The sequence below is a fragment of the Bison bison genome, unplaced genomic scaffold, assembly GCF_000754665.1.
Source record: "Bison bison bison isolate TAMUID 2011002044 unplaced genomic scaffold, Bison_UMD1.0 scf7180017864474, whole genome shotgun sequence".
Lineage (NCBI taxonomy): Eukaryota > Metazoa > Chordata > Mammalia > Artiodactyla > Bovidae > Bison > Bison bison.
In genome coordinates, this window is record NW_011495035.1 from 385212 (window position 1) to 410014 (window position 24803).

Consider the following 24803-nt stretch of genomic DNA (forward strand, 5'->3'; position numbering starts at 1 on the left):
GGCTTCAGATCAAGAAAACAAATTTATCATGAAAATATATCAAATTCAGGATAGTGGCCAGGGGCTAGTACCTAAGAAGGGGTTCTCAGCAAAACTGGTAACATTTTATTTCTTAAGCTGGCTACAGGAACACAGGCATTACTCTTTATAACATTTTATTATCTTTAATGTGAAAAAATATTTCTATCGTTGGCCGACTATAAGAAACTACTGATATAATGGAATACATCCATGTCAGGAGAAAATAACTGAGGCCCATATGCATGCTTAAGTGATCTGTCCAAGCAGAGTTCAGAGAACAAATCAAGGATTCCTTCCTAGCAGTCTCTCTTCAGGAAATCAGAATGTAGATTTCTGCATTAAGGTAATTCTTTCCATGAGCAGTTGTTTGCATTTTATTGTCTATTCCAATTAAGGTGTGAAACTGTATAAAATTCAATTTTTCCATAGTCTCTAGAAAACATACATACATAATATGTAAAATAGTGTTTGTATATTTCAAATTATAAAAATCTAGAAGTATGTTGAGTCAAAAGCAGGTTATATATTGAAATATATTACTTATATTTTTTAGCTTCACATAGATTCAAGAGCCTTTGAAAATTAAAGGAAGGTGAGTCTACCCTTTATTTTCAAAGGAAAACAGTTCTACACGTATCTATGGTAACTCGTTCCCCAGACTAAGATAATCTAAAGAGAATCTCTTTCACATAATATTTTTTTTGACAGGTCTCTTCCTTTTTAAAATTCTTTATCTCTGATCACCAAGAATGTTTTTTTCTCTTTTAAAAACAAAAAAAGACCCAAGGGGATGGTGGACGTGTCTCTGGATACATACCTCACAGAGAAGTACAAGAGGGTTGGGCCTGGTTTCTTGGGTAAATCGTGGTCAAGGACTCGGTGGTCTAGCTGAAGCCAGTTCTGCTGACCCCTGTAAGAGTAAAACAAGGAAAAAGGATTACACAGAAAGCCAGAGCAAGTTTCAAGAAACACTGTGTTGGCAGAGCTGCGGGGTAACAGTTACCTGTGGGCGGTAGGAGTATAGCCTGTTACCACCAGTCATGGGGTCAACGGAGCAATTTCTATCCAGATTATAAAAGCCCCTGCCTCTGGACCAGCATTTTCATTTCTGGGAGTTAATCAGGATAAAATCACACGTGTGGAAAATGGGCCATGTATAAAGCCACTCACTGCAGCGCTGTTTGTAGCAGCAAAAAGCCTCGAAACAACCTAAGCATCCAACAGGATATTGTTTAAAAAAAATGAATGTAAACAGCAATGAAATACTATGCAGCCACATAAAAGATCAGAAGTATCTTTATAAACTTATCATGAATGATTTTTAAAATACACTGTTAAGTGAAAATGAAAGATGCATAACAAGTATAATATATTGCCATTATTTTAATTAAAAAAGTATACCTAGACATATGTGTATTTATATTATAGCAATAAGTCAGTGCATCATAAAATGAACAAGAAACTGAAAAAACACTGGTTGCCTTTGAGGTAAAAACTAAATTTTTATTAACTACAAAATCTGAAATATTTTAGATAATCAAGAAGGGAAAAACTTTTGTTTAAATGAAAAAGGACAAATACAGATAACAATACTACAGCTTTTATAAGAAATATGGGGTTGACACACTAGTATATCCTCAACTGTGAAGTCAAGTGCGCCTTAAGAAGCATCACTCTGAACAAAGCCAGTAGAAGTGACGGAATTTCAGCTGAGCTATTAAAACCCTAGAAGATGATGCTGTTAAAGTGCTGCACTCAATATGCCAGCAAACGTGGAAAACTTGGTAATGGCCACAGGCTGGAAAAGATGAGTTTTCATTCCAATTCCAAAGAAGGACAGTGCCAAAGAATGTTCAAACCACCATATAAGCATGCTCATCTCATATGCTAACGAGATAATGCTCAAAATCCTTCAAGCTAGGCATCAACAGGACATGAACTGAGAACTTCCAGATATACAAGCTGGATTTAGAAAAGGCAGAGGAACCAGAGATCAAATTGCCAACATCCACTGGATCATAGAAAAAGCAAGAGAATTTTAGAAAAGCATCTACTTCTGCTTCATTGACTATGCTAAAGCCTTGAAAGTCTTTGACTGTGTGGATCACAACAGACTGTGGAAAATTTTTAGATGGGAATACAAGACCACTTTACCTATTTAATGAGAAACTAGTATGCAGGACAAGAATCAACAGTTAGAACTGGACATAGAACAACAGACTGGTTCCAAATTGAGAAAGGAATATAACAAGGCTATATATTTTTATCCTGTTTATTTAACTTATATGATGAGTACATGATGTGAAATGCCTGGGCTGGATAAAGCTGGAATCAAGATTGTTGGGAGAAGAATAAAGAACCTCAGATATGCAGATGACACCACCCTAATGGCAGAAAGTGAAGAGGAAATAAAGACCCTCTTCATGAAGGTGAAAGAGGAGAGTGAAAAAGCTGGCTTACAACTCAGCACTCAAAAAGCTAAGATCATGGCATCCGGTACCATCACTTCATGGCAAATAGAGGAGAAAAAAATGGAAATAATGGCAGATTTTATTTTTGGGGGGCTCCAAAATCACTGAGGATGGTGATTGTAGCCATGAAATTAAAAGACGCTTTTTCCTTAGGAGAAAAGCTGTGACAAATCTAGAGAGCATTAAAAAGCAGACATATCACTTTGCCAACAAAGATCTGTTTGATCAAAGCTATGGTTTTTCCAGTAGTCGTGTATGGATGTGAGAATTGGACCATAAAGAAAGCTGAGTGCTGAAGAACCGATGCTTTCCAACTGTGGTGCTGAAGAAGACTCTTGAGGGTCCCTTGGATTTCAAGGAAATCAAACCAGTCAGTCCTAAAGGAAATCAACCCAGAATGTTCACTGGGGGACTGATGCTGAAACTCCAATACTTTGGCCAACTGATGCAAAGAGGCGATTCACTGGAAAAGACTGATGCTGGGAGAGATTGAGGGCAGGAGGAGAAGGGGGCGACAGAGGATGACATGGTTGGATGGCATTACTGACTCAGTGGACATGAATTTGAACAAACTCCAGGAGATAGTGAAGGACAGGGAAGCCTGGCTTGCCGCAGTCCATGGGGTCGCAAAGAGAGTTGGACACGACTTAGTGACTGAACAAAAAGACTAGTATATATAGACTAGATAACTAAGAAGAACCTAGTGAATAGCACAAGGAACTCTATTCAATACTCTGTAATGACCTACACGGGAAGAGAATCTAAAAACGAGTAGATATATATGTATGTAATATTGACTCACTTTGTTTACAGCGGGAAACTAAAATACCTATACATCAATAAAAGATTAATTAAAAAATTAAAATATGGGGTCAAATACTCTCTGGGAGCTGTTTTTGGGTATACATTATGGACTTCCTACTATTTAACCATGTATCTGACGATTCTTTCAAGGGCTTCACTAAATTCATTGACATAAACATTCTCCTGAAATTGTGACCTGAGGGATGGAAGACACTGTGGCTGGGGATTGTTTACATGACTTTCCCACTAGTTGATCCATGTTAGATTACAAATTCCCAGAGGGCAGAGACTTCATTTGCTTGCTTAGGCAAAACTTCATGCTGATAGTGGTGTATATAGTGTCAAATTATAACAAAACTGATAATGATTCAGGAGATATTTTCCACCTTATTTTGGTCTTTGAATAGATAGTGTTTTTTTAAAAATCAGAAAACTCTAAGCTGTATTTATTGTAAGTATTTAGAAAATGGAGGTAAGAATAATAATAGTGATGATAATAATAGCAGCTAATTTTTATTGAGCAAATACTTAGTGCCAACCAACTTGGTACTTTAAAAAAATATTAATACTAGGTTTTACAGTAAGTCTGCAAAGAAAATTAGCAGAGCTAGGATTTGAACCCAGACTTTGAATACAGGAGAAAGTGAGATTAGGGGAGTGAATCAGCTTTCCTAATAACCTTTAGCTTCATTTTGTCACTTACTATGTTTTTATTTTTTATTTTTTTTATTTTATCACAAGTTTTAATACAGGGTAAAAAGTGTGTCTTTATTTTTGTAATTATTAGGTGAGGCTTCTGATAACTGTCTCTAGTTTTCCTTCAATTATTATTATTTTATTTATTATATTATTAAGATAAATATATCTTATCTGCTGATATAAGTGACATAAGGGAAGATTCATAGAATTACTGCTTTTGTGGGTAAAAAGTATACAAGGACTGAGGTGTGTGTGTGTGTGTTAATCACTTCAGTCATGTCCAGCTCTTTTTCAACCACACGGACTGTATAGCCTCAGGTTCCTTTGTCCATGGGGCTCTCTAGGCAAGAATACTGGAGTGGGTTGCCATTTCCTTCTCCTGGGGATCTTCTGAACCCAGGGGTCAACCCCGGTCTGCCTGCACTGTAGGTGGATTCTTCACCACTGAGCCACTTGGGAAGCCCCATGATTCAGGTTAACATGCTACTTTCTAGTCTCTGAGACTAACATGAGATCAAAAAACACTTTATCTTTATAACCTGCTTTTCTCAAATTTTTCCATCAGCAAATGGCACAGATCTAATCAATACCTCAAAAAGACAGTTGAATCCACACATTTCATCTCTATTACCTGTGGTAGACCACTTTGAAACCACAATCACAGAAAACTAACCAATTTGATGACATGAACCACAGTCAATGGAACTATGAGCCATGCCGTGTGGGGCCACCCAAGATGGACCGGTCATAGTGGAGAGTTCTGAAAAAATGTGGTCCACTGGAGGAGGGAATGGCAAACCACTTCAGTATTCTTGTCTGAGAACCCCATGGACAGTATGAAAAGGCAAAAAGATAGGACACTGAAAGACGATCTCCCCAGGTGGGCAGGTGCCCAATATGCTACTGGAGATCAGTGGAGAAATAACTCTAGAAAGAATGAAAAGATGGAGCCAAAGTAAAAACAATACCCAGTTGTGGATGTGACTGGTGATGGAAGTAAAGTCTGATGCAATAAAGAGCAATATTGCATAGGAACCTGGAATGTCAGGTCCATGAATCAAGGCAAATTCGAAGTGGTCAAACAGGAGACGGCAAGAGTGAACATCAACATTTTAGGAATCAACAAACTAAAATGGACTAGAATGGGTGAATTTAACTCAGATGACCATTATATCTACTACTGTGTCAAGAGTCCCTTAGAAGAAATGGAGTAGCTATTATAGTCAACAAAAGAGTCTGAAATGCAGTACTTGGATGCAATCTCAAAAATGACAGAATGATCTCTGTTCATTTCCAGGGCAAACCATTCAATATCACAGTAAACCAAGTCTATGCCCTGACCAGTAATGCTGAAAAAGCTGAAGTTGAACAGTTCTATGAAAACCTACAAGACCTTCTAGAACTAATACCCCGAAAAGATGTCCTTTTCATTATAGGGGACTGAATTGCAAAAGTAGGAAGTCAAGAAATACCTGGAGTAACAGGCAAATTTGGCCTTGGAGTACAGAATAAATAAAGGCAAAGGCTAACAGAGTTTTGCCAAGAGAACGCAGTTCATAGCAAACATTCTCTTCCAACAACACAAGAGAAGGCACTACACATGGATATCACCAGATGGTCAACACCAAAATCAGACTGATTATATTCTTTGCAGCCAAAGATGGAGAAGCTCTATACAGTCAGCAAAAACAAGACTGGGAGCTGACTGTGGCTCAGATCATGAACTCCTTATTATCCAATTCAGACTGAAATTGAAGAAAGTAGGGAAAACTACTAGACCATTAAGGTATGACCTAAATCAAATCCCTTATGATTATACAGTGGAAGTGAGAAATAGATCCAAGGGATTAGATCTGATAGAGTACCTGAAGAACAATGGACAGAGATTCATCCTGACATTGTACAGGAGGCAGAGATCAAGACCATCCCCAAGAAAAAGAAATGCAAAAAGGCAAAATGGTTGTCTGAGGAGGCCTTACTAATAGCTGAGAAAAGAAGAGAAGCTAAAGGCAAAGGAGAAAAGGAAAGATATACCCATTTGAATGCAGAGTTCCAAAGAATAGTACAGAGAGATAAGAAAGCCTTCCTCAGCGATCAATGCAAAGAAATAGAGGAAAACAATAGAATGGGAAACACTAGAGATCTTGTCAAGAAAATCAGAGATACCAAGGCAACATTTCATGCAAAGATGAGCACAATAAAGGACAGAAATAGTATGGACCTAACAGAAGCAGAAGATATTAAGAAGAGGTGGCAAGAGTACACAAAAGAACAGTACAAAAAAGATCTTCACGACCCAGATAATCATGATGGTGTGATCACTCACCTAGAGCCAGACATCTTAGAATGTGAAGTCAAGTGGGCCTTAGGAAGCATCACTATGAACAAAGCTAGTGGAGGTAATGGAATTTCAATTGAGCTATTTCAAATCCTAAAAGATGATGCTTTGAAAGTGCTGCACTCAGCATGTCAGCAAATTTGGAAAACTCAGCAGTGGCCATGGGTCTGGAAAAGATCAGTTTTCGCTCCAATCCCAAAGAAAGGCAATGCCAAAGAATGTTCAAACTATCGCACTACTGCACTCATCTCACACGTTAGCAATGTAATGCTCAAAATTCTCCAAGCCAGGCTTCAACAGTATGTGAACTGTGAACTTTCAGATGTTCAAGCTGGATTTAGAAAAGGCAGAGGAACCAGAGATCAAATTGCCAACATCTGTTGGATCATTAAAAAAACCAAGAGACTTCCAGAAAAACATCTACTGCTTTATTGACTCTGCCAAAACCTTTGACTGTGTGGATCACAACAAACTGTGGAAAATTCTGGAAGAGATGGGAATACCAGAACACCTGACCTGCCTCTTGAGAAATCTGTACACAGGTCAGGAAGCAACAGTTAGAACTGGGTATGGAACGACAGACTGGTTCCAAATCAGGAAAGGAGTATGTCAAGGCTGTATACTGTCACCCTGCTTATTTAACTTATATGCAGAGTGAAAATGAGTGAAGTCGCCCAGTCGTGTCCAACTCTTTGCGACCCTATGGACCTTAGCCCGTCAGGCTCCTCTGTCCATGGGATTCTCCAGGCAAGAATACTGGAGTGGGTTGCCATTTCCTTCTCCAGGGGATCTTCCCAACCCAGGGATCGAGCCTGAGTCTCCTGCATTGCAGGTAGATGCTTTATCCTCTGAGCCACCAGGAAAGCCATCATGAGAAACACTGGGCTGGATGAAGCGCAAGTGGAATCAAGATTGCCAGAAGAAGTATCAATAACCTCAGATACAGTGATGACACCACCTCTATGGCAGAAATCAAAGAAGTACTAAAGAGCCTCTTGATGAAAGTGCAAGAGGAGAGTGAAAAAGTTGGCTTAAAAATCAACATTCAGAAAACTAAGATCTTGGCATCTGGTCCTATCACTTCATGGCAAATAGATGAGGAAATAATGGAAACAAGGACAGATTTTATTTTTGGGGTCTCCAAAATCACTGTAGATGGTGACTGCAGCCATGATATTAAAAGACGCTTGCTCCTTGGAAGAAAAGTTATGACCAACCTAGACAGTATATTAAAAAGCAGAGACATTACTTTGCCAACAAAGGTCTGTCTAGTCAAAGCTATGGTTTTTCCAGTAGGCATGTATGGATGTGAGTATTGGACTATAAAGAAAGCTGAGCGCCAAAGAATTGATGCTTTTGAACTGTGGTGTTGGAGAAGAAGTCCCTTGGACTGCAAGGAGATCCAACCAGTCCATACTAAAGGAAATCAGTCCTGAATGTTCATCGGAAGGACTGATGCAGAAGCTGAAACTCCAATACTTTGGCCACCTGATGCAAAGAACTGACTCATTTGAAAAGCATCCCCTGATGCTGGGAAAGGTTGAAGGTGGGAGGAGATGGGGACAATAGACATGGTTGGATGGCATCACCGACTCGATGGACATGAGTTAGAGTAAACTTCTGGAGTTGGTGATGGACAGGGAGGCCTGGCATGCTGCAGTCCACAGGGCTGCAAAGAGTCGGACATGACTGAGTGACTGAACTGAACTGAACTGAGGCCACTTTGAACCAACTGTCCTTTTAGGCTAGAATTTTACCAGTCAAAGGCCCATCATCTCCGGCCCACTGGATGGAACAGAGATCAAAAATCACAGTTGTGTTGTGAAACCTATTTATTATTTCATAACAAACAAACCTCATCCAGCAAATCCTTTCAAACAAGGGAAGGAAAAAAAGTTAAGTGGGTTGAAAGGGATGGGAACCATTATGGGGAACAGAGTGCGGCCTTAGGAGGGTCGTGACTGCCCTCTAGGGGTAAAAGACTCACTCTGCACACCGAACACCAGAAGGCACTCACAGCCTGAGCTCAGGAACTCTAACCCTCCCTCTTACAGGATCACGAATTTGTTTTTGTTGGTCACCGTCACTACTTTAATTATGTAAGCTCACAACTCCATTTTTCCATTTCTCTTCCTGGCCCGTGGAGTAGGATAGACACAGTGGCTAGTTTCATTGACATAATGTCCCCTCGGCTTTGCCTAACTCCATTTGGAGAAGTTCACCGAAGGCAAAGAGCTGATGTGGCATGTAGGCTGGAAAATGCAATTCATTCAGCATCCTGGAAGGGATCCGACTCAGTGGTTTTATGAGGGCGGGGGGAAGGGCAGTGCTGAAAGAAAATACTTTCCAAAAATATTTACCAGACAAAGAAAAAGAACTAGGCCTGTGACCAAGACATTCCAAGGAGACACCCTTCAACGAAGCAATTTTCCAGACTTGTTCCCCAGAAAGGTAGAAATGGCCAATTCCCCCTCCACGCTCCAAAAGCCGAGCTCATACTTCTTCTAAAAATAAACACAGTTAGAGTCAGAAGACACCTTCCAAACTGACCATAATTCAAAAACAGACTCTGCTGTCACTTGCAGGGGAGTACGCAAAGGGCATTTTGGAGCCAGGCTTCTTGGAAAGGCTGTAACCACTGACCTCTCTCACCAAAGGAGATAGCTAGAGGAGGCACTTAAGTGAGACATTCTTCCAACAGAGTATTTAAAAAGAGATCACCCCAAGGCACATGAGGTGGAAGGTGGCCCAAGTCGGGAAAGGAAGTCATTCGTATTACATACGCCTCTCTTTCTGAAGAGAAGGTCCTAGTCTGAACGCTTGATTTATGCCCCCTCTGGTTATGCTCACCTGAGCTTGGAGCATTCCCCAAAGCCTGCCATGCCTGCCAGCCCTTTTTCCCAGCCTACCAGGAACCTTGCAGCCTGGGACATTTGCAAGACCACAGTCATCCATCATGTCAGTTTCGTGCAGAACAATCTTCAATGGCCCCAGCGTGCTTTCTCCATCTATGTGACTCTCAGGGCTCACCTTTGAGTTAGCCCTTCTTATACCTTAATCCACGCTCAGGCCAGTTTCTTCCCCACTGGGCCTTGACCATGTCCATGTATTGACCCTCAAAATGTCTCCTCCCTGGAGCCCTGTTTCCTCTGCCCTCTACTGAAGGTCTTCCTGTCCTCGCTCCTGTGTGCGCTCCCACCCAAGCCCTCGTGCAGCCTCCTTCAGAGCACACCTGCCTGCCATGACTACACACAACAGGATGAAAGCTTCCTTTCATTGTGTGCCTAGGCTCTAATATAATAAATACTTTGGCCCTACTGCGGGGCCTTTCAGGCAGGTTCGATCCCTGGGTCGGGAAGATACCCTGCAGGAGGATAAGGCACCCCACTCCAGTATTGTCGCCTAGAGAATCCCATGAACAGAGAAGCCTGGCAGGCTACTGTCCATAGTGTTGCAAAGAGTCAGACATGGCTTAGCATGCATGCACGCACATGACCCTATTGTATGTACCCTGTAAAGTACTTGTTATTTTGGTGCTATTATTATGTCCACTGTACAGATGAGAAAAGTTGAGCGTCAGAGATTTTCAGTCTAAGATACCAAGCTTCTCTGACACCCACCCCCACCTCCCTCTCCACCTTATCTTGTACCACTTTCCTCTAACTATTCAAGTCAAACTGGCTTTGTTTTTCTTTCTCAAAAATAAAAAATTTAAAAAACCCTCAAAATTAAAAAAAAAAAAAAAAGCCAAGCTTATTCTCACCTGAGAGTTTTCCCACTGGCTTTAGTTGGGAACCGCCTCCCTGACTTTGTGCAGAATTGGTTCTTGTTTTTTATTATGTGTCACCTTTCAGAAGCCATCCTGATTCACCCTCAAACTGACTCCCCTTACCCCCTAGTTTTTCTTGATCCAGGCCTCCTGTTTCACGTTCTGGTCTTTTCTCAATTATCTGTTTATTTACTTGTTCTGCGGGACCATGTATCAGTGCAACATAAACTCCATGAAAGCAGGAACCTGGTCTGTGATGTTCACAGCTGAATCCTTGGGAGCTAGAACAATGTTTGGCATTAACTGGCACTCAAGAAATAGCTGTTAAATGGATACATTTCTCCAATATTCATGATTTTAGCCTCTACTTTATGTGATCTCTCCTTAAGTGACAACGTTTGTGTACTTACGGTTTTTATCATAGAACTCAGCCATCATGTTTACGGTTTTAAGTCTTATGTTGCTTGGTATGATTCCATTACATACAAACTCAGCCTGTATGTATACATCTAATTGCTGATTCACATGAGCTGGTCTTGTCTTTCCAGCTAGAGCCTGTGCTCGGTGGACATCTGTATTTCCTGATTCATCCAGCAGAGGACCGATCAGACAAGTTCTCAGACCGTAATTGAGTAAACAGATAATTTTGCGATGCAAATGAGATGGGTGATATGAAGCATACTTTTCCCCGTTGTTGAACTCTATTCAGGAAACATCCTGAGTCAGAAATCAAAGTTTTAACGTTTTTCTTCTACATCTCCTGACAACTCATTTGTCTGGTTTTTGTCCTGCCCAAGTCCTAAGCCCAATGGCATTTCCAAGAGGTCCAGGCTGCATATAATCAGTGTTAAAAACAAATTAACCCCTTCTTGAGATTATATTCTGCCTGGTTAACCTGAAGAACAGAAAACCATTTAAACTGGGAGAGTTATGCAAAGAATGCTGGCTGGTTGGCCAATATATTTTGTGTCTGTAACACGTTTTCTTAAATTTTAATATTTGAAGAGTTCTCTGGAAATTATTCCATAAAGAGGAAGAATTCTTTTGATGTATCAAGCTGCGTGTAATGTAGAAAAATCAGGCTGCCATAAAGCACACGCATACCCACACAGAAAAGAGCCTGTAAGACTAAACACATTTGCTTACATCGAGTTTTAAATTCTTATGAATTCATTTTTATACAGCTGTCTCATTTCAGACAGGATTTCAGTTGTTGACAAATATATACACCATCTAAGTTTGCATTAAAAAATGTAAGTAAAAGAAAAATATGATAGTAAGAAGGTAACATAAAATAGACCTAAGTATAAGTTCAAAAGTTCATCCCGCATTAAAGTATATTCATATTTGTTGGGTGAGCCACAAAATTGCCTTTAAACTTTCTTGCCATGAAGTCCAAACATTCATTCTGTTTTAACACGAGTGGATGACATTCTAGTATTTCCATCCCTGACAGATAAGCTAAATAAGAAGGTACAATTGCACTCAAAGAAATGTGAAGACAGAATATCATCAGAAAAAATAAGCTCATTGCAACAAATTTCTAAAGCACTTGGACAATATTTTGAGTTCTTAGAATGGCCAATATTCCTTTTCTCCTTTTACCTTAGTCCTACAGAAAAGTCTTGCATTAAAAGAGGTTTAGCTAAGCAGGACATGGGGTTTCCAAGGTGGCTCAGTGGTAAAGAATCCACCTGCCAGGACAGGAGATACAGGAGACATGAGTTTGATTTCTGGTCAGGAAGATCCCTTGGAAGAGGAAAGGCTACCCACTCCAGTATTCTTGCTTGGAAAATTCCATAGACAGAGGAGCTTGGTGGGCTACAGTCTATGGGGTCGCAGAGAGTCGGACACAACTGAGCAACTGAGCACCCACGGGAGCAGATGACATATTCTAATTCTTGAAGCAATCCCCCCACTTTGGGCAATTGTGAGTGATGCATATAGGAAGTCCAGATAAAAGGTAAAAGTGTTCAAACACTTACGTGTCATCTGTAAACGTGATTCCAAAGTACTCCTTTTCTTTCAGGTTGAAATGAGAAGCCACGAGATCCAGCAACTCTCTTGATAAAAGTTTGGGCTGTTGAGATATAAACCTGATTAGACACTCTCGCTTACTGCTCCCACCTTATTCTCTCCCAAACAGTTTAAAAAACAGCCTTTGTTTGTCTGTCTTGGATACCTGTGCCTTTCTGTGCTTAGGTTAATCTACTGTAGACTATTCTCTAAGGGCTTGGGAAGGGCAAGAAATGGAAACAGCATCGCTGAGATGATCACTCTCATATATTTGCAATTCCATCCAGAGCCTTAATTTTTCCTCCAAGGTAAAGCTGTATTTATTAATGCATTGTTGTTTCAGAAAAAATGCTCTTTTATAAACAGTATGGTGCTAGTGATCAAGACAAAGAATGTTAACCACTGCCTAGGCTATAGGAATCATTGTGCTTGGTAACGGTCAACTGAGGAGGCTCAAGATCCAAGGCTGAGGGGTCACAGAGAGAACTAACAACAACAACAACAAAATACAAAAAAACAGTAATAGTAACCATTTATTGTACTGAACTTCTTCTATCCATGACTTCATTTTAATCCTTACAATGAGCCTATGAAGTAGGGGTCCTTTCCATTTCATAGATGTGCCAATAAAGGCCAAGAGAAGCCAAGACTCTTATTTGATGTTCCACTTAAGAAGCGGGTTTGAACCCAGTTCTGTCTGATTCCAAAGACTAAGCTTTTCATTTCTCTCCAGGGATGGAGTAACTGCATCCACTGTGCAGATCATTATCACCAGTACTTACTGGGCACCTCATTAGAAGAACAACCCAGTCTATGAGCTTTTGGGAAGCACAGGCTCTGGTGGTAAGAAGATGGTTTGGAATCAGCCAAAAAGTCCAGAGTGAGAGCAGATGGTGGATTTGCAGGGACTGGGGAGGGAAAAAGGGACCTGTTAGGGAGGTGTTCTAGATGGACTTTTTTCGAACTTTGAGCCACACAGTTTAGGACTCATTATGGTAGTTTGAGGGTTGGATATTTGTTGTTGGGGAAGAAAGAATTGGGGATGTTTGTTGTTGGCAAAAAAAAAAGAAGAAGAAAGAAAGAAAAAAAAAAAGGAAAAGAGAAAAGAAGAGAAATCTAGACTAAAAGGTCTACCCTGGTGAAACTATTACTGACTGTACTATTTTTGTTCTAACTGAAGCCTGTACACAGTGGACTGGGCACAAGCCTCAGAAAGGAGAAGAATTTAGGTTTGGTCAAGGGAGGGCATTCTTGTCACAGCTGTAGGTGTGGCTGTCAGCAGGCTTTTCCATGATTTTTTAAGGCTGTGAGTCCAGGGACTTCCCTGGCGGTCCAGTGTTTAATACTCTGTGCTCCCACTGCAGAGGGTGTTGGTTCTATCCCTGGTTGGGGAATTAAGAGCCCAGTGCTTGGCAGCCAAAAAGTAAAACAAACAACAACAAAAAAGAATCTGGGTCTAGAGTGTTGGGGGAAGAAAGAGAGAAGCATCAATAATCAAGATACCATCATTCATACAGCTCCATTTGTTTTGGAGATTTCATTCACATATATAATCTAGTTTGATGTTTTTTAATTTTATTGAAAAACACTTGATTTAAAACGTGTTAATTTCTACTACAAAGTGACTCAGCTATACATATATTCTTTTTTCATATTTTTTTCCATTGTGGTTTATCACAGGGTATTGGACATAGCAACCTGTGCTATACGGTAGGCCATTGTTTATCCATCCTATATCTACTAGTTTACATCTGCTAATCCTGAGCTCCCAAGCAGATTCACAGACATAGGGAACAGACCTGTGGTTGCCAAGGGGGCGGAGGTATGGGAGGAAAGGACTGGGAGCTTGGAATTAATCTAGTCTCATTTTAACCATAATTTCTGAGAGGAAGATGAGTCAATCTTAACCCCAGCTCACAGCTGTTGTAAATGGGTATTTAACTTAGACCATGCCATGTGGCAGGGAAAGCAGCAGAATGCAGTCTTAGCTCATAAAAACCCTTTCTGGGGGCCTCCCTGGTGGCTCGGTGGTAAAGAATCTGCCTGCCAGTGCAGGAGATGCGGGTTCGATCACTATCCAGGAGGATCCCACAAGCCACAAGCCTTACACCACAACTGCTGAGCCTGTGCTCTAGAGCTCAGGAGCCACACTCACTGAGCCTGCATGCCCTAAAGCTCGTGCTCTGCAACCAGAGAAGCCATGAGAAGCTTCTCATCGCAGTGGGAAGCCCGCACACCGCACCTAGAGAGTGGCCCCTGCTTGGCCCCTAGAAGAGCCCATGTTGCAACGAAGACCAAGCACAGCCAAAAGTAATAATCTTAAAAAAAACCCTTTCTGGGAAGCGTTATGGTCAGCGATTGACCAACAAGAGGTAATTCAAACAAATCGAGTCACTTGCCCAGGGTCAAACAGCTACTGAGTGTCAAAGCTGAGACTGGAATCCACACATCTCTGAATCCTGTCACCAGGCTATAGTTACTCTTAAGTACAGGCAGGTATTAGCTTTGAAGCCCCCACAAACAATCCTGTGTCACTGGTTCTGAGGTGCAGATAAGCCAGCAGACTGAACACAGGCCCCGAGGCTCACAGAGCGAAGCCGGATGCGCTGTCCCCGGGTGGCAACACCTACCTGAACCAGCAGCTCCAGTCTCCGGTCATCCAGGAGGCACACCTGGCAGTGCCTGCCTTCTGTCATCTGCGGGGACAAGACAGCAAGAGGGGCATCAGGCTGGGGCCGGCAGGCACACCCTCGAGCTTGATGTACCGTTTCTCTACACGTGATGCGCTCGGCCTAAAAATGCCATGAGCTGCGGTAATCATCAGTTTGGTCGTCATAAACAGATTTATTATATGGCCTCAGCTCTTAGATTTTTCTGTTTTAGCTCTTAGACTTAAAAGAGAAAAGAATGAAAAGCAAAGACCACTCAATATGTTGAAAATATAATACCTATATGGCACGTACAAAATTTAACTATGAAAAGCAGGTTTCCTGCTCAGAGGAAACAACTATATTTTTCCTTGAATCAGTATTTTATTTTTCAAATGAAAATATTTTATTCATTAGTGTCTTTCAATAAACGCAATACATGAATAAGGTATTTGACAAACAAATTTGTCATATTTGACATAATGTATTTGACAAATGAAACTCAAGTTAAAAAGTAAAGTCTCCAGTTTTGAAATTTTGGTCCCCCTTTGTAATATATCACTACTGAAATTGATAGTTAAGAATAGTTAAAATACCCAGTTAAGAACAGCTTGATGTACAAACTACTAATTATATTTAATTTTTTATCACTTATAATTGCAATATAAGGAAATTATTTCTTATAAAATATTTAAACAATGCATAAAATGCAAAGATCCACTTTGATTACCAAAAGCTCCAAACCATTCTAGCTGCACAAATTACCACGCTGTCAGTTTGAGGCGAATCCTCACAGACCATCTTTATATGGATTTTCAGATATACACATGTACATGTTAAAAACACATCAGTTCAGTTCAGTTGCTCGTCGTGTCTGACTCTTTGCAACCCCACGGACTGCAGCATGCCAGGCTTCCCTGTCCATCACCAACTCCTGGAGTTCACTCAAACCCACATCTAATGAGTCGGTGATGTCATCCAGCCATCTCATCCTCTGTCGTCCCCTTCTCCTCCTGCCTTCAATCTTTCCCAGATATGTGTTAAAAACATATATTCTCATATTAAATGTTCTATTTTAATACTGTTAGACACATTGTTCTCACAATGACACAATGAAGCAGGTACTATTAATATTTGTATGTATATGAAACTGTGGTATCAGTGTCGTATCTGGTATCTGTGTATATGAATATTTATATGTGTGAGGTTCTTTTTCAGTTCAAGTAGAACTGCTACACTCACTGTTTGCCCTTTGCTTTTTTAATTAAATATTTCTCGGATATCTTTCCAATGTCAACACATATAGACCAACCTCATTCTTCATAAAAGGTCTATAGTATCAAATCATTTGTGCAGACATATAATAATTCAATGAGTGTCCTGTTGAGAAACACTTAGGTTGTTTTCTGCCTTTTGCTGTCATAAGCAATGTCATCATAAATTTTGCACATCTAGCTTTGTTCATGGATGTAGAACTGCTGGGTCACTTTTGAAAAGCAAGCACAGCACTTTGTTTCTCAGCTGTTGTACAAAATTCTAAGACCCTGGGAATTCCCCGGTGGTCCAGTGGTTAGGACCTATGCTTTCACTGCTCTGGGCCCAGCTTCAATCCCTGGTACTGGAACTAAAATCCTGCAAGCCACATGGCTTGGCCAAACACAAAATGAAGCAAAACTGTAAGACCTGGAAACTCAGATACATATAATCCAATTTTAAAATGAAAATTGCCTCCATTACTAAGCAGCAACTACATACTCAGCATTGCTCGAAGTGTTTTTATAATATTATCTCTGAGTTCCCTAGTCACCATCTGAGCTTGGTGTTATTATTCCCAATTCAATAGATGAGAAAATTGAGTGGGATAAGCCATGTGAAAGATACTAATTATAGTATTGTACTTATATTTTTTAAAAATTAGGGTATAGTTGCTTTACAATGTTATGTGAGTTTCTGCTGTACAATGAAGTGGATCAGTTATATGTATATATACATCCCCTCCCTCTTGGAAAGTCTAGAAAGTAGCTCAGTTGGTTAGATGGCAGCATTATGGAGATGTGGCCCATAAGAACTTTGGAAATAGTGCTAAGAGATAAGTGAGTAAGTTCTACGTTGTCTCATTTCCCCGGATTATGTCCTTAAATCTGCAAAGCCAAGTCTTTGGTGGCAAGAGGAAAGGCAACATATCTTTGTTTTAGGCACTAAGCTGGGAACATCATGGAAACTATCTCATTAAAACTCCACAATATGACAACACCCCCATTTTACAGACAAGGAAACCAAGGTGCAGAGTTTAAGGTTAATTATTCAAATTTGCCTGGGCAAGAACAAACCAAGTTAAAATTTGAATTAATGTCTAAATGAATTAAAAAAAAAAAAGTCATCTTTTTTCCTACTGTTCTATAGGGCTTCCCAGCTGGTGCTAGTGGTAAAGAATCTGCCTGCCAATGCAGGAGACATAAGAGATGTGGGTTCAATCCCTGGGTTAGAAAGATCCCCTTGAGGAGGGCATGGTAACCCAATCCAGTATTCTTGTCTGGAGAATCCCATGGGCAGAGGAACCTCCTGGGCTACAGTCCATGGGGTCGCAAAGAGTAGGACACAACTGAAGCAATTTAGCAACAACACACTATAGGAGGAAATAAATCAAAATTTCGGTTTAACTCATTTGATCTCTTTTTAAAACCCGCAAGCAAACCCAAAGCACATGCCCCAGAGAACAATATTAAAAAATAATACTCAAAAGATCAACGGAAACAATATGAATCCATTAAGGAATATGTCAAAACTTATAAAATATTACAAAGTACTCTGTTGCTGCATAACCCAAATGAATTTATTTCCGGATTAAAAACAAAACAAAACCACTTCTTCTTCTTTCAGTTTTTCTTTGGATCCACCTTGATTTAGGTCAATGTATCTTTTGTCAATACATTATTTTATCTCAGAGAATTTAATAGTAAATATTTTTTTAGGTGTATCTGGCCATCTCATGATAGACATAGGGAGTGGTGCCCATGTTTGTACAACTTGGTTGGAACCCTTTAGCCTTAGTTGATTGGATGAGGAGAAAGACAGCTGACCTAAGGTGGGCCAATCAGAACCTCAGTCCAGGGAATCTGGAACTGAGTCTGAGTGGATGAAAATACGGTGGTTGTGGGGCAGCCACTATCTGCAGCACGTAGAGAAAAGGAAAACCATCTTCAGGGAGAACGAAGGAGACAGGGAACTGGAAGGAGGCAAGAGAAAATCACACAGCCTGAGGAAAAGCTTGACAGTTGCTGTCAGAGTTCCTAGTGTCTCTCCAGTCACGTCTAGCCCATTCCACTAGCGTGAATCCTTATTCTTTTTTTAAAAAAATTTCTTTATTGAAGTATGGCTGATTTGCAATATTGAGTTAATTTCTGCTGTACAGCAAAGTGACTCAGTTATACATATGCATCAGATCAGATCAGATCAGTCGCTCAGTCGTGTCCGACTCTTTGCGACCCCACGAATCACAGCACGCCGGGCCTCCCAGTCCATCACCAACTCCCGGAGTTCATATGCATACATTCTTAATTATATTCTTTTCCATTGTGGTTTATCCAGAATTCTTGTTCTTGAGTTCCATAAAATATCCCTGTATTCCTTTGATAAATCCACTTCCCCTATGCCCATCTCTTAAGCTATCTTGAGTTGGAGGCTGCTTATTGCAACTAAAAGCATGTTCACAAGACACCACAAGTATCTATACTTTGTGCTAAGTCGCTTCAGTCATGTCTGACTCTGTGTGACCTCATGGACTGTAGCCCCCCAGGCTCCCCTGTCCACGGGATTCTCCAGGCAAGAATACTGGAGTGGGTTGCCATGTCCTCCTCCAGGGGATCTCACTGACCGAGAGATCAAACCCATGTTTCTTAGGTCTACCTGCACTGGCAGGTGAGTTCTTTACAGATGCCAGAGAATGGACTCCCCACATGATGTCATTCATATGGTAAAATTACTCAAATTACTGATGCTCTCATCAAAGACAATACAACAGCTGGCGGGCAGTGGAAAGGACTTAACAAATACCCACCATGTGATGTGAGGATCACACACACAAGCTAGATGGAGAAGGGTAGTGCAGACGAACTGGGGAGATGCCGCTACAGTTTTATGCCCACACTGGCATGTCCCAGTCCCGGTCACATCTGAGCCCACAGGCCTAAGCCCTTTCCTATGTGGGAGGATGGCTTCTCTGGGAGGTCAAAGGGCTGATTTGACCCGGTAACAATAGAAAAACCTGCCTGGTGTAAGCTCTTATGTATAGAATGGATAAACACCAAGGTACTACTGTATAGCACAGGGAACTATACTCAGTATCCTACAAGAAACCATAATATTCTAAAAAGAATATTAGAAAAGAATATTCTTTTCTTTAGCAAGAATATTCTAAAAGAATGTAAATATATGTATAACTGAATCACTTTACTGTATAGCAGAAATTAACACAACATTGTAAATGTGTAAAAACTATACATTAACAAAATAAATAGGGTGGGAAAAAACAAAGAAAAACCTGCCCTTGTCACTTACTTAAATCAAAGGTTGAGGGGTGATGGGGCTGTATTTTGTTGGTCAAAACAATGTTTATGAATAAATTTCAGTTGATGACACTAGAAATTAGGATATGCCACTTAATAAAATTTTAGATGGTAAGATCCAGAAACTGTGGGATGGATTTCCTTCACAGCTACAGGGTGAGGCTGAGCAGCCCCCTCTGAAGACGGCGTTTGTGGTCTCTGGTTCACACATGTGTATTATGTGCCAGGTTCCTGGGAGTCCTATTATGTGAACACGCAAACCACATTCAAGTACACCCGATGCGAGGGAAGAGACACAACCAAACATCCAAGAAGGGCCTGGCGTGCACAGGGTAATGGTGTGACACCTGACCCTTACTAACATACAGTATCTCAAAATAAATGACCCAAAGTCAGGTAGTCCTAATTCAGAGCTTCCAGCGTAACAGGGTTTCTAAGAGAGTTTAGGAGGATACAAATTTGAAATCCAAGCTACATGTGAACCAATGTGTTTACGTGGGATCACAAGAGAAAAATAGGAAAGGCTGCAGAATAAAAAAAAACCATTCATGTTTTCTTCTTTAAAGAAAAAAAATTTACTATTTCAGTCTCTTCACAGCCTATGAAGGGGGAATCTCATTCAAGCACCAGGAAACTGAGGCCTGAGAAATGATGCAACTTATATAACTGTTCTAAGCCAGACTTGGGCTCAAAATTGTACTTTATCTCTTACTATCTATATTACCTTTAAAAAGTTACTCAGTCTTTCCAAACCACAGAAGCAACATCCTGACAGTTTTTAATCTGACACTCTTGAGAGTAAAATATTCTGCTTCTGAGAACCACAATTATTATAGTCCCCACACACTTTAAAATTAGCAAGCAAACAGCTAAACTTTTCTGTAATCCATTTATCCTTCCATTAAAACAAAAGCTTTTTAATAAGAAGAATGTTATCAACCCATTTTAAAGAAGATAAATGACAGGTGAAGTTTAAAAAGCACACAGTAGAAACATTCTCCAGAGCTGATGGAGCAGAAATAAAGTAAAAGAGAGAGGACAGCTAGTTTCTGTGTCCTTCTGTGTCCCTGTCACCGGGCTAAGCATTTTAATAAACACACTTTGTACATTCCAGGCATTGCATTAAGCACTTTACACATATGAACATATTCAACCCTCATGACACTCACACAAGGCAGTAATCTCATCTCCCAATAACACAGGGGAAGGAGGTTACTAGGGCAATTATAAATAACAGGATTCATAAACAGCAGAACTAGACCCAAACCCAAAGCCCAAGCTCTTAACTACTTAGCTACCCACAAGGTACTCCCTACGCTATAAAGTGACAAATTGTAGGAAAGCCTTCCCACGCAGCACATTTTCAGGAGAGGAGATAAGTGGGTAGAAAAGAGAAAACAATGCATTGTAAAGTAGGAATGAAAAACCATCTCAGTTCCAGGGCAGAATCATTTGACTACAAGTAGTTAGAATCATAGAACTTAGATTCTTAAAAGAGATCTAATCTCCACTGCTTATTTGGAATGTGGGGAAATTAAGGACAGATGTGCTCAGTACCACACAGGGAGTCAGTATGAGCCCCAGGATTAAAACACAGGACTCTGGAATCTAAAAAATAACGCAATTAATGAATAATAATAATAAAAAAGGGAACAGACTCACAGATATAGAGAACAAAGTGGGGAGAGGTGGGGCGGCAGGGTAGGGGACTCAGAGGCACAAACTACTAGGAATAAAATAAATACGTTACAAGGATATATTATACAGCACAAGGAGTACAGCCAATGTTTTATAATAACTTTAAATGCAGTAAAACCTTGAAAAATCTTGAGACACTATGTTGTATACCTGAAACTTATGTAATAAAACTCAGGTCGCTGTCTTTCAGGCTAGACAGAGCACACGTGGGGAGTATGAGGTTACTCAGCTGCTAAACACCACCTTACACAAATGTACTTTTCCCCCCAAAAGATGGATTTAAAAAGAAAAAATTAAAAAAACTACTGTAACCACAAAAAGAAAAAAGCCTAAGCATTTCTTCTTTATTTTCAAATATGACTCCCACTGAAGCTTTCTCTTCTAATGTCATCCACAGGAGTCATATGTGAAGGGAGCTGTTAGGGTCACAATGATTATACTGACACATTCAAAATCACCCTGGAGCCCCATGGGGACCACCGGAGCAGTTTCAGATTTGACCCCTACACAGTGACAGCTAACAGCAGCAATGCTTCTCGTGGAATAGAAACATATGTAACAAAAACGAGCTCTTTGGAAAGTTTCTCTTGACACTCACCCAGACTGGATATCCCTCCCACCACCCCTTCCCTCCTTCAACCTCAGGAGTTTGGAGGTTAAAATCGTGCATGTTGGATTAAAACTCCCACCTCAGTGGCTGCCCTGCGCTTGCTCCCCAGCTGATAGAGCAGGTCCTCAGAGGCTAAGTGCTGAGTGCTGGTGGAAAGACCTCCATCTGCTTAGCGGTAAATGAGGAAGATCAGAAGGGAAGTGAGAACTGGCCACAGGCCAGACCGCTGACTTCCTGGGGCGCCCTGGATGTGCAGCCTGTAGTGGGATTCAAGTCTGCGAGAACCTCCCCCTACCAAATCCTAATCTCACTATCTGATTTAGAAGATGAGAGCGGAGAGTCAGAAAAACAGAAACAAGCAGAAACAACAACAACTGCCCCCCCCACCCCCAAACAAACCTAAGGGCAAGTCAAGACAGGGCATGGTGGGATCATTCCTAATGACTGGGGGCAGCTTAGAAAGCCAACAGGAAGTATCAGTTACAAAATAAATAAATAAAAGGCCAGAAGCCCAGCCTACTTTGGTTTTGCTTTAGTAGCTCTTTGGAACAGGGAAATGTAAAACCTTGGTAAGGAAGCAACAAGCTTCATTTCCTCTCTCTCATTCCTTTTTGACCTTTACTGAAAGTTCAGCAAAAGAGGACCTGTCTCATTGAAATGGCTCCTCAAGATGTGTTGTGGGGTGATGGATCTAGAGTTTAGTCCACCACCATCTCTTACCTAGATGTGGGTAAAATCGGCTACCTAATCGGGATTCATTCTTTTGAGTCCAGTCTCCCTATGGTTTTGTGAGTGATCTCCCTTCACTCCCTACTTAAAAATACCCAAGGGCTCCTCCAGCAGTGCAGGGGAGAATCCAGCTCCTTGCCTCACTGACACTGTCCACGGAACCTGACCCCCCACCCTCTCTAACTTCATTTACAACCCACCTGCCTTGACTTGACACACCAGTCACATTGACCTTCTTTTCTTCCTCAGCACCAAGGCTTGTTCCTACTTTGAGACTCAGTATATACACTGTTCTCTCTGTCTGGAATGCTCTTGCCCCAGATTATGGCATGACTGGGTGCTTTTGCATCTTTCAGATGTTAAATCAAATGCCACCATCTTCAAGAGGCCTTCCCTGTCCTCAGTGTAAAGCCTGGACACTGTCTCTTACACCACATTGCGGTGCTATGACAGAGAACATACCAGAAAAGAAATTATTTTGTTGTTGTTGTTTGTTTATTCTTCTCTGAATGTCGATTCTATGGGAGAGGCCCTGGTTGATGTGTTCACCACTGTATCCCCAAGGCCTGGAACAGTGCCCGGCACATGGCTAGAAAGTGGACAATAAATCTCTGCTCAGGGAAGGAACACTTTAACTGGTCTAGATGCAGTTACCAATGAAATTGGTTGACAAATGATTTAAACATGTAGAGCATAATGCAAATTGAGGACGTTCCAAAAACACCTCCCAAGCCTTGACCAGACAGACAAACACATACAAAAAAAACAAAAACAAGCGTTCCGCCCAGAGAACAAGGTGTGCTATTAATTCCTCATGAGATGAGATATCTTGGAGGAAATGGAGAGACGGAAAAGGGACGTATCTGGGACGTTCTTACTTTAGGATCTATTGAGTGGATGGAGTTTTAGATTTCACGCACATGATGTCAACCTCAGCTGAACAGGGTCCCTTTATACCGTCTCTGGGTGCTGAGTGAATATGAGCTATTGACACTCTCGTTCAGAGAATGGCCTAGACTGACACAGACGTCTCCAATGCCAGTCAGCTGCAATTTCCCTTAAGGTCTTTCAAGACGGTGCCTGCCCTCCCAGCATGCAGTCCCTGGGGACTTCTTTTTTCAGTATCAATCACCCATTCTCTTAGCTTCGAGGAAGCATGCGGGACGTGTCACACGAGCGCTAAGCACTCCACATGGGTACTGTCTTTTTTCATGCTGTAAACAACCCTCGGAAGTGAGAAGTTTTCCTGTTGAGATTTTGTAGGTGGCAAAACTGAAGGGCAGAGATGTTGAGTAACTCATGTCAGGTCAAGATGCTGTGTGACCCGGGGCAGGATCTTGGGACCATGAGTTCTATCAAAGTAGGACTCCTGGGAGTCTCCTGCAGTTCACTGGGACCAGAGCAGGCAAAGGAGAGACAGTGAGGAAGGAAGAAGCACAGGTGGCATAAAAGAGGCAGAGGAAGAAAGGAAAATGGGCCGGGGTTGGGGGAGTGAAAAAGAGGGGGAGAATTCCCTTAACCAAGGATGAATAATCTGCTTTAGGAAAAATACTAAGAAGTAATGGCTGCTGTGTGCCAGCTCTTTCCAGAGAGCTTTCTTTTCTTTACGCGGGCCATTTACATTCTCTCATAACAACACTGTGAGGTAGATTCCAATCCTGTATCACTCCGGTGAGAAAACTGAGGCTCAGAGAAGGTAACTGACGGACCCCAGTCCACAGGGTTACAGAGCTAGGAAGAGGCGGCTCGCGCTTATGCTCAGTCGTGCCCAATTCTTTGCGACCCCGAAGACTGTATGCAGCCCGCCAGGCTCCTATGTCTGTGGGATTATCCTGGCAAGAATAACCCACTGGAGTGCGTTGCCACTTCCTCCTCCAGGGGATCTTCCTGACCTGGGGATTGAACCTGTTTATCCTGCGGCTCCTGCACTGGCAGGTGGGTTCTTTACCACTGAGGCCCCTGGGAAGCCCAGGAAAAGGTGGAATAGGACATCAATGCAGGCATCTGACTCCATGGTCCATGCCCTGCACTGTTGGGTCACATTACTTCTGTTACGAGCTGTGGCGCTAGTGGTAAAGAACCCCCCTGCCAGTGCAAGAGCGCAGGAGACACGAGTTCAGTCTCCGGGTTGGGAAGTTAATACCCAGGAGAAACGGCAACCCACTCCAGTATTCTTGCCTGAAGAATCCCATGGACAGAGGAGCCTGGCAGGCTATAGTGGGGTCGCAAAGAGTTGGACATGATTGCTGCTGCTGCTAAGTCGCTTCAGTCGTGTCCGACTCTGTGCGACCCCATAGACGGCAGCCCACCAGGCTCCCCCATCCCTGGGATTCTCCAGGCAAGAACACTGGAGTGGGTTGCCATTTCCTTCTCCAATGCATGAAAGTGAAAAGTGAAAGTGAAGTCGCTCAGTTGTGTCCAACTCTTAGTGACCC

The 24803-nt window shown here is 41.5% G+C and overlaps 1 protein-coding gene across 1 annotated transcript in view; it reads right to left on the reverse strand.

The window, feature by feature from the left end:
* The window catches only part of FRMD4B (FERM domain containing 4B), a 196861-nt gene that overhangs the window by 120981 nt on the left and 51077 nt on the right, over positions 1–24803 (reverse strand). Inside the window, exons 2-4 of the mRNA XM_010861983.1 lie at positions 14749–14814; positions 12088–12182; positions 839–931 (exon numbers count right to left, since the gene is read on the reverse strand). Coding sequence (XP_010860285.1) covers positions 839–931; positions 12088–12182; positions 14749–14814 — 254 coding nt within the window. The remainder of the gene's footprint in view (positions 1–838; positions 932–12087; positions 12183–14748; positions 14815–24803) is intronic.